Below are 11,482 nucleotides of genomic sequence, written 5' to 3' on the forward strand. Positions count from 1 at the left end.
GAAGAACTACACCATAGCAAATGAGGCCTCCAAAAAAGTATTTAGAGGAGCTAGAAAGATGGTTTTCTACCAATTGTGCTTGCTGTACCACTTTAGGAAATACCCCTCTTTCAAACAAATGGATTCTGCCTAATTGATAATTGATTGACAATCATGTCAGGAAGCACGTTGATTGGTTGGGCTTGTGCACCATAGAATTAGAAAGAAATCCTTCCATCCCTTAAGCACCCTAGAGCCCTAAGGGGACATAGATGCCTTATTCTGGGGATCTAGCTCCCCAGTAGGAATAGTAGTTTAGTAAAACAACTAGACATGCTACAGTGAGATGACCCATAAAGACTCTTTCTGCTCTAAAGATTCTTCTCTGAGCCACACAACTAACTGGAGGAGCGAATAGGTTTCTAAAGTTGGAGTCTGGTTGTGCTGAGTTTGAGTGTGCCTCAGATATTTACTAGCTCTAATGTGCCTCTGGACAACTGTCTCTCAGACTGTTTCTTTACCTGTAAACTGGGCATAATAGCACCTACCTCACGGAGTTGTTGGGAGAGATATTCATTATGATTATTAAATCAATTGTCTTCTGAGTCATCACTGATCTGCTGCCCGGAGCCATGAATTACTTCTTCAAACCATGTCACCTATTTCCAGGTCCCAGCTTGCCAATGGCCCCACAGATAGCCTTGTTTATGGTTTGTTTATTTTTTGCTGAGGCATTTGGGGTTAAGTGACTTACCCAGGGTCACACAGCTAGGAAGTGTTAAGTGTCTGAGATCACATTTGAACTCAGGTCCTCCTGACTTCAGGGCTGGTGCTCTATCCACTGCGCCACCTAGCAGCCCTCATCTTTTTTTTTGAAGAAATTGTCTGCATCCTTTGTCAGACAACCGATATGTTTTTGGTCTGGCTCCAAAAGCTATTCTGGATATCTCACCTGCGTCAATATACTCCTCTAAAGCCAAAGGACAATGGGAAGAGCCAGTGGGAAACAGGAGACCATTTCAATGATGAATTCACTTCACACATGCAGAAAGACTAGTCCTTCTACCAACCCATGGCTAAGTGTACAAAGAACCAAAGAATCACAGATTTAGAATTGGAAAGTTCAGATAATTTTCTGTTTTGAGCAACAGTTTTTACTTCTGTTAAGCCAAAATCTTCCTCCCTTTAATTTTACAGGTTTGTAGGACTTTGAACTGTCAAAAACCTGAGCAATGCCCTAATATGATCCTGACATTTTACAAATGAGGGCAGTCTAGTTAGTTCAAACATGGACAGTTGCTTCCTTAATGTCAGATGAGTAAGTCAAGCTGACTCTGTCCCCATGGAACAGGGAGCACTCAAGCTGCCACTGGGGCTTCTAGCCTCTGGGGAGCCTGGACACCAATTTAGTAAAGGCTGGAGATGAGGAAGTGGCCAGGAAAGGAAGTGGAGCTGAAAGTAGGCTTGCAGACTCCAGGAAGACCATGATGCTTGCAGGCTCCTGAGACGTCATGATGCTCATAGGCTCTGGGGACGCCATGATGCTCATAGGCTCCGGGGATGCCATGATGACAGAATGTAGTTTTGTGGTCAAAGAAAATCAAAATTACTGTTTCAAAAGCAGAAAAAATGTTGGGAAGAAATGTTATGAACATACAAGAAGCTTTCCTTAATGGGATAAAATCAGTTGAACGTTATGTGATGGTCATTATTCTTACAGATTATCTTTGGAGACTGTCGAGCACATTTGAATTATTTAGAAACTGCATCCTAGTTCACTATCCACACATTGCCGTCCCAGCTCTGCTTGACAAGAAGGCAGAATTCATTTGGAGATAAACTCTGCAGATGACACGGATCGTGAGTTTGTGGAAAGATGAAGAATTGGTTTGGAAAACTTTCTTTTTAAAGTGACTTTACATTTTCTCCTTTCTGAAGACAAAATCTTCTCATAGTTTTTAACGTAGGAATGAAACAGAGCTCCAGCTAAAGACAGACTCCAGGTTAAAAGCTCTTAATGAAACATTTAGAGTGAAAAACCCAGACAAAAGATTACTAAGCTAAAACACTCTAGTGATGAACTACAGCCTGTCATTCCACATCTTCTTTGAATAAGAGCCAGAGTGGCAGACTGACTCTATGAGTCGATTAAGCTCATGGAAATTATGGAAGAGTTTTCGGTGAGTGGAGTGCCATAGAAAAAGAAATGGGAGATGGACTACAGAGTGCAGGACATCATATGGATGTATGTGCAACTCCTATTTGTGATATTTCAGACCAGGGCTTCTTCAACTTTTCCCACTCACGACCCCTTTTTGCCCCGGAAATTTTAACATGACCCTGGATATATAGATATAGAAGATATATCTATGATATGATATGATAGGAAAATATATCATAATTCACAACTCCCACATTTATTTACGAGACCCCACATGGGGTCACCAACCACAATTTAAGAAGGTGGGTTTTAGAAGAAAAACATTATGCAGATCAACTAAAGAAAGATCTTTTCTATTTGAGTGGTTTGGAGGAAACATGAACTAATGCAGCATGACTTGAAAATGGCTGCTCAGGATCTGGTAACAGTGTGCGGTGGAGCAGTGGATAGAGCACCAGCCCTGAAGTCAAAAGGACCTGAGCTCAGATGTGGCCCCAGACACTTAACACTTCCTAGTTATGTGACCCTGGGCAAGTCACTTAATCCCAATTGCCTCAGCAAAAACAGAACAAAACAAAAACAATAAACCAAAAGGAACAGTGTGAAGAACTCGCCACAGGAACTGCGAGAACACTCTCCCTATAAGGAATGACTACTGAACCGTCTGGTCAAGAAAGCACAGAGCAAAGAGAAGCCAGAATAAAGGTGCTAGAGGAACAAATAAATGAAGGAGAACAGCAGAAGTTACAAATCTGGAAGGCGGAGAATTTGTGAAAGCTGCTCGGGCAGATGTCCAATGTTTCAAAGAGCAAAAGCACCACGATTTAAAGAAGGCTCTCATAAGCTACGTCCCTATGCTTCCCAGTATGTGCAAAAAGGGAATTCAAGGGTGGACCAATGTTAAAGAATACTTCGGCAATATGTAATCCTAGAAATGAATGCTCTTCAGTCAAGGACTCCAGAACAGAAGCACATGCACCGAGTGAACATTCGAGTGGCTACCTAGTATATATAATAATTTACAATTTAATCATTTGAGTAGATACAATGTTCTTTATGATGACTCTTGTTGTTAGAATATCACACAAAATGAGATTTTTTTTCAGGAAGATTAACAACTTAATATTTCAATTTTGAAATGAAATGAAATTATTGAAATGAATCAATTATAGTGCTGCTTCTCCCCCAAAGACATTTGGTATTGTTTGAGAGGATCCTGAACTAATAAAAATCCCATTGTTAGGTCATGCTTCTAGGTCCCTTCAGCCTAGGCTCTCTCTATAAAGGTATGAAATAGTTTAGGGAGTTTTGACTTAAGTTATATAATTCTAATAATTATGCTTCTAGGTCCCTTCAGCCTAGGCTGTCTCTATAAATGTATGAAATAATTTAGAGAGTTTTGACTTAAGATGACATAATTCTAATAATTATATTATATATTAATATTATATCCTGATAACCTTAAGATTTACTTAGAAAAGATGGCTAAATGAATATTCACCAGAGTGCTGTGGGGAGTGATTTTTACTTGCTTTATAGTGCTATTTACTTTGACAAAAGCTCAGTAGAAATGTAGGGTGACATTTAAGTTATTCCATCAGCAGCCCTGTAAGTAATATATGTACATGCCTGAAAAGGCCTTCAACTTTGTGCTTCACCAGAATTTTGATATTGGACAAAAACTGGATACTGCCAATAAAGAAGACGATTCTTTAAATGAGCACTGGAGTCCATTGTCATGAATTAGTAGAAAGTCTTTCAATCGAATATGTTCAAACACGATAAGGAAGTTTCCAAATCAATTTTCTTCAAACCTCAATGACAAGTCTAAAGTAAGTTGGCTCCGTTCTGGACATATGGGGTTTCGGTTACAAGATGTAACACATCAGTGTATGAGATCTCTATGTCAACAATAGATGTGGGATCTTCATTATTAACAGCCATCCTTTATACTGCTTGACTGTATTTTTGTAAAAAAAAAATCAATAAATTGATTTGTCTGGTTTGATTTTTATGATAAGAGTACGTTCAAAATCCAGCCATCTTTGCTCTTTGCTAACTTTGCGGGATCCTAAATGTGAACTTGCTGTTTCTAATTATATAAAAAACAAGACTCCACTACTATTTAGCAGTTGAGTGTTTTGCATGCTGAAAATGTTGCAAAATATTGTAGAACTTGCCAGATTTAGTAAAAGAAAGAAGTATTGTGCTGATTTTTTTTAAAGTATCATATGAGTAATAAATGGTAGAGCCAGAATCTGAAGCTGGGGCTTTTGATTCTAAGCCCAGGATTCTTCCCATTACAACATGCTTTCTCTATAGCTGCGCCTCACTCTGCCCTCTTGGCTCAAACACAACTCTTCCACAGACCATTCCTTCAAATTTTCTAAGACAGCTCTCATATTGCCCCCCAATTTTCCTTTCTCCATGTTGAGCATCTTGTTTCCTCATTTGATTCCCATGTAGTATAGTTTTGAGCATTCTCATCCTTCTGCTCATTGTTGTTATTGTTGTTAAGTTCTTTTTTTCAGTCGTGTCTGACTTTTGTCTTCTTGGCAAAGGTATTGGAGTGATCTGCCAATTCCTTCTCTATCATTCTGGTCCCTCTCCTGTCTAAAATGGACATAGTACTCCAGCTGGATGGAGTTCAACAGGACCATCAACTCCCCCAATTCTGGACACCATGCCTCTATTAATGAAGCCTAAGATCATATTAGTTTTCTTGACTGATCTGTAATGTCTGGGCTAGCTTTCTGGAGGATCTCTGGATGAGCCTTGGTCTTAGCAGGAGAGTCACCACTTCAAGGACAGTCTGGAGTCTATGAATCTGAGATCAAGCTTGAGCACACACTCACTCTTCTCCAGTTCTCTCAGCTCTTAAATACCTTAGTACAATTACATCATGACAGCACACTGAGCACGTGCCAACTGTAAAGCCATTACATCACCATATCACACTATGTACTAAGTATATGTGAACTAGAGAATAATTATCTCATCAATCACACTGAGTAAACACCTTGCTTGTGAGTATTCTTGCTTCAAGTATACTTTTTTCAGAGTTCCCCAAAAGATTTGATAGCTTTTTATTATGCTCATTTTTTATTCTTTTAAAATTGATTTATTTTCATTTTTCATGCTTTAGAAACTGTAGGATTTGATGATTCTTGGCTGCAAACAATGTTAGCATCATATTTACTTTTAAAAAGATGAGCTTTTGTTCTCCAAGAAAGTTTGGATCATCAGAAGAGTTTTATAATTATCCAAAAGTGATCCAAACCGCACCCCCTCCTCCTTTTGAACTCTGGGCTCAGATCATTGTTTATTTGCAGAGCCTGACCGAGAAATGTCTGAACCTATAAATAGATATGGAGTATATATAATACATGTGTGTTTAAATAGATAGATGAGAGATGGACAGATAGATGGATGAATAGAGAAAGATAGGCAAGTATAGCATAGTGGATGAGAGTGCTGGACCTTTTCTCAGAAAGACTTGAGTTCAAAGCCCACTTCAGTCACCTTATGAGTTGTGTGACCCTGAAGAAGTCATTTAACCTGCCTCAGCCTCAGTTTCTTCATCTGGATACTGGGGATAATATCTTCCTGCTTGGGAGACTCTGAGATTTGAATCAAGTTATGTGACTAGGAAATGCTAGTTTTGGTGATCAGTCTTTTCCCTTACCTCTTTAATGGTGGTTTTTTTAGAATTTGTCACAAGGACCAAATAAAATAACATTTCTGGCATTTCACAGCCCTCAAGTATTATATGAGCCTAACTCTTCTTATTATCACTATCTAGCCGAAGGAACTCCTTTTTAAGTTTTGCATATCATAATAACTTCCCCCTCTTGGTTTTTTATCATGTTGTTAGACATGGTTCTTTGGAGTAGCCATGGATATTGTCAAGGAGGCGCTGAAGCAGTTCCAGGGTTTGATGAGATCAGCACACAATCCAGGAGACTATCCAGGAACGAGAGAATCTGGAGCCTCTCACCATCCATATCCCCTCCTGTTTGACATCTATCTTGGATCTCCTCCATGACAGTAGCCTGATATTAATGATCAAAGGGTCACTAACCAGAGCTCTTTTGCTCAGTGATTGTATCTTTCAAGGGATCTTGCCTCATAATGGATGCATGGGAGAAACCTTGCTGGAAGAAAGCCTTCAAGATATCATTTTGCTCTACTGAATCAAATGTTTTTTTTTTGATAGTCAACTGATAAACAAGGAGAGTTTAAATGCACACTATTGTTTATCTCATTTTTATTCTTTCTTTTAGCTTTGTGCTGCTTTTAATCCTTATTTCAAGAGATTGGTAGTCCGAATGGACACAGGTGGCTAATTCAGGAATTGTGGCCTCACTGGTTCCCATTGATTAAAGTACAACAAATTTCATTTTTTGTTCTACTGTTCAAAAATTTCAAAAGATTTTCTCTGAACACTAATGCTGAATAGGCACAAGCTTTCTGGGTAACTTGATTCAACAAACATTCATTATAGGCCCATTGGGTCAGCCAGACACAATACCGGATGTTGGGGATGCCATGATTTAAAAAAAAAACAAAACAAAACTGTATTTACCTTCAAGGAGCTTACATTCTCTTGTGGACCAAGAGAAAGGGAAGAACAATGTGAACAGAGAAAATAAAATAGAAAATAGATATAAAACGTGATTTCTAGGGGAAGGTCACCAGGATCATATTTTTGGAGGAAATGGTACTTGAGATGACTTTTGAAGGAAACCTATGAGGTAGAGGTGAGGAAAGAGTATATTCCCATCATGGAGTGGGGGTGAGGATGGTCTATGTAATGATGAAGATATGGGAGATGGAACCTTATACGAGGAACAGTAGGTAAGCCAATTTGGATAGAATGCTGAGGAAGGAGAATAATGAGCAAGAAGCCTAGAAGAAAAGCCCTGCTGGTCAAGGGCTTTAAAAGCCAGAGGAATTTGTTTATATTTCATCCAGGAGGCAAGAAGGGAATCACTGGGGCTCTATGAGCAGGGCTAGGCTTGTGCTTGACGAATATTGATTTGACAGCTATGTGGGGAGCAGATTGGAGAGGGAAGAGACTTATGGCAGAGACCAATGAGGAACTGAACTAGGGTGGTGGCCATGGGAGTGGAGAGAAGAGGATGAACTCGAGTTCTATTTTGGAGGCAAAACCACAAACAGTTTTTTAGATGGGGGGGTTAGGGCTGAGGAATGAGAAAGAATCAAGGGGGGCTCTTAGTTTGTGAACCTGGATACCTTGGGTACACTGTTGGAGGCGCTGACTAGGTAACTGGCAATATTATAATGTACAAATCTTTGGTTTAAGTTCACTCCTCACTTAGACAACATCTCTTGTAGTTGACTCCTCTCCACTCTCCTAGTTTGAGCTCCCATCACCTCTTGTTTATAATATTATGATGGCTTCCTAATTGATTTCCCTCCCTGAAGTGTCTCCCCACTCTGTCTCCACACAGCTGCCAAAGAGATTTTCTTTAAGGACCACTCTGATCATGTGACTCCATTATGCCAGCAACTCCCCTGGCTTTTAAAACCCTTCACAATTTGCCTCCAATTTATCTTTCCACTCTGATTATATGTCACTCTCCTCCCAAGCTCAACTGTTTAGAAAAATTGGCTCCACTTTCAACAAGAAGACTTTTTTCTCCCCAACTGTTAACTCTCTTCTTCCCTAAGAACCTAGTATTTTTTATTTTATTTTAATTTAAATTGACTTTGTATCTACTTAGATATGAACTGTGTTCTCCTTTGACAGAATAACAGATCTTTGATGGTAAAGACTTGTGTTTGTATCTCCCAGTGCCTAGCACAGTGTCTGGTGATCCATCTATCTACTGTTGATATGTATATGTGTCTATGTATGTAAATATGCATACATAGTTAGATATAGATGTGTCTTTATGTATATTTAGATAGATCTAGATATACATATACATGCATATGGATGTGTATGAGTATATAGGTAAATACATATAGATATGGATGCATATGTATATAGATAGGAATGTATGTATAGACAGATATAATGCTTAACGAATACTTCTTGGTTGACTGATTATTACTGAGCTCTAGTATCCGACAGATTTTTCATAGAAGTTCCCACTTTTGCATTGAATTCATAAAGTATAAAAGCATAGGCTGCTTATGATGCATGGATCATAATTATTTTTCTCATGGTCTTTTAAAATGATTTATTTGAAACTAAATACAAAATATGAAAAAAGAAACTAGAAAAAAAGACAGAAAAGGGGGAAAAACATTATCATGTGCCCAGCAGAATATCAAGTAGGAATCGAAATATATAACAATAAATTTCCATTTCAAGAAAGCATATATAATAACAAAGGACATTATACTCATGACTTTCCAACTTTGCTTTCTTGTAGGCAATTCTTTTGTTCTCTGTTGTGCATTTTTTTTTCCTATATTCTTTTTTTCTCTTTTCATCCCTCCTACCTCTCCCAAGTAGGCTACAGCAAAGCATGGACACACACACATGCATATATCCACATACATATCACATGTGTGTACATCCATGCAATACACAATCATGTGTGGGTGGGTCTGTATACATGTATTGTTTACACACACGTCCCCGCGATACATTCATGCATATATACACAGACAACTGTATGCAAACATATACACGTGCATGCATGTATACATGCACATATGCATTTACACACATATGCATCTAAAACAATATTAAGATGGCTGACATATAATGTAGATGTCCCTCTTGATTGAATCTTTAAGTCTGACTTTGTCTAAGATAAATGATTACCCTCCTTTTTTTCTAATAAATTCTACTCTTGATCCTTGTTATTGTGTTTGTCTATATTTCCTTTGTCTTATCCCTGTTAACTCTGGTACTTTAATTCTGTTCCTAAACTTGCCCTGCTATTACTCCTCCCTCCATCTACGGATCTCTTCTTTATCTCCTCCCTCCATTCTCTTTGTCCTACCTGTTGTACCACCTTGTCCCACTGTTGTAAAATCTACCCATCTTTCTATTCCCTACCTTATCTTATTCTTTCCTCTCTTATTTCTTTATAGTTTTTGGAGGGTGCCCTTCATGGTATGCACACACACACACACACACACACACACACATTTCCGTTGTAAATAGAACCAGCAGCTCTCCTCCCCCATCTAATGCCTTCATGTGGGTTCTTCCTCTGTACTTCATTTGTAGAGCATAATTACTATTTTTATTTTTTCCTAGACAGTTTGCTTTTTAGAATCACATCATACTTGGCTACTCTTTTTTTGGACTATTCAATTACTGATGAAAATTTTAGACATACGTCAACTTGATACATATCAAATTTAGACAGTTTTAGACATTTTCTATATATATAAAACAAACAAGTTATCCTATTTGTTCTGATCATTTTGTTGAATAGACTTACCATAAGCACTGCAATATGAGATGACCAAATAGTCACTAATTTTGGTCATGTCTTTGTGCCCCTCCCTATGAGGGTCTCACAGGCTCCTTTGCTCCCATCTCCGGGACAATGGCTGTCAAGCAGTTTGGAAAATTCTCCTCTAGGTTGACATTAATTTATTGATTGCTATTCTTTAGGACTGGCTATTCAATCAGTTCCCAATCCAATTCATTTAACTGTATTTTCATCCAGTCCAAGTTTCTTCATCTTGTCTAAAAGTATCAAGTTATTAAGATCATATCTGTCAATTTGTTTGTCGATTGTAAATCTGTCGACTGTTTTGCTGCAATATAGGTAGACTGTGTCAAACCATGTGCCTTTTGGAGTGGAGTCCATGCCAAGTTTAGTAACTTGGCTGACAAGTGTTGTGTCAAGTGTCAAGTGTGACATTTGAGACCTAGCTCAGTCGCAACAGACTACACTCGCGCATCCATTGACCCGGTTCCATTTGGAAGTGAATTTAATGGGGGTAAATGCTTGGAAGGCCATTCTCCCCTTTGGAACCAGGTAGTGTGAGGGATTGTATGTCTACCTTCTTAGATGCTTGTGGGGGAAATGTTTATATTTATTTTTTATAGTTTTAAAGTGAATATCCCTTTGTAAAAGTTAATTGATGTTAATTGGCAACACGGAACTGGCAGCTAACAATGAGGGAAGGGAAGGGAAGGAAAAGGAAGGGAACACACTCTAATGGGGACTTGAGCTGATAATATTAAACAAAAAAGCTACATCCTTAACCCCTCAGGGGTACCCCAAGACGCCAGAGCCACAGTCACTCCAAGAGAGTGAAGCCAGAGCCATAGCTACACATGAATGGCGATCATCTCTTTATCCAGCTATCTCTTAGCTCACTGAGGGGATGTATTATACTTGAATTGAGTTGGAATAATGTTTGCCAAGGGGTAGCTAGTTGAGGCTATAGGGAATAGAGTACTAGCCCTGGAATCAGATGGATCTGAATTCCGATTCAGCTTCAGATACTCAACTTGCACTGTGACCTTGGGCAAGGCACGGTAGCCTGTTTGCCTCAATTTCCTCACTTGTAAAAGGAGTCTAATATGTCTAGCATCTCAGCCAAGGAAATGCCAAATGGGATCATGAAAAGTCAGACATGATTGAAAAGTGAATGAAGAACAGAAAAACAACACTTATGAAAGGATATGCTGTCCCTATAGCCTATTTCCTTTGGGGAGTTTCCTACCCACAGTCAAGCACTCTCGGGTAGATCAGTCTTGGACCAGCTTTTTATGAGCTGTGAGTGAATTGTATTTAAATGAGGGAGGATCGTACAAAGTGAACAGCCTCATTCTCTCTTCCTGAGTCCAGTGGCAAGATACAGACCAGCATGATGGAGATAGCATGGATGTAGTGGGAGACCTTGGTCGTTTTTAGCTAAGGTACTTAATAGGTCTCAGTTTGACTGAGGCAATGCCCATCAGTGATTAAGGCTAGGGAAGAAATGAGGCAAAGAATGATCTCTTTTATCCAGTTAAAAAAAAGTCAATCTGGGAGGGAAAGACGCTCAGGGTTTCTGGCCAAAACAGAAAAAAAATGCTATTTACATTCACTCTGAGCCGATCAGGGCCCAAACAATGACTAAGTGGGACTTGGGCTGGCCCATCAATGAGACCCAGAGTGATTTGGGTTTAAGACGTGGTCCTAGTCCATAAACCCCAAGATATCTTGAGAGGGTTCCAGACCAAATGCCCTTAGTATTCCATTGGCTTGTAAGCTTTCTGCTTTTTTTAAACTTCTAAACATAGGTGGTTGGCCCACAATGTTTAATAAATTCATTTTCATTCATTTATTTATGGGTAAGTTGGCTTAGATGGTCTTTTACCTCTAGATCCATACTCCTTTGATAAGCTGCAAA

General features: G+C 39.0%; 1 protein-coding gene across 1 annotated transcript; it reads left to right on the plus strand.

Moving 5' to 3' along the window:
- The first annotated feature begins 1,321 nt into the window (after nt 1–1,321).
- Nucleotides 1,322–3,066, plus strand: SNX4 (sorting nexin 4). Its single transcript, XM_031944665.1, is given in 11 exon segments — nt 1,322–1,359; nt 1,361–1,487; nt 1,555–1,813; nt 1,816–1,942; nt 1,944–2,029; nt 2,032–2,130; nt 2,133–2,261; nt 2,457–2,508; nt 2,510–2,561; nt 2,708–2,879; nt 2,882–3,066. Coding segments are annotated over 11 exon segments (1,326 nt in total).
- The last annotated feature ends 8,416 nt before the right edge of the window (nt 3,067–11,482 follow it).

The sequence above is a fragment of the Sarcophilus harrisii genome, chromosome X, assembly GCF_902635505.1.
Source record: "Sarcophilus harrisii chromosome X, mSarHar1.11, whole genome shotgun sequence".
Taxonomy (NCBI): domain Eukaryota; kingdom Metazoa; phylum Chordata; class Mammalia; order Dasyuromorphia; family Dasyuridae; genus Sarcophilus; species Sarcophilus harrisii.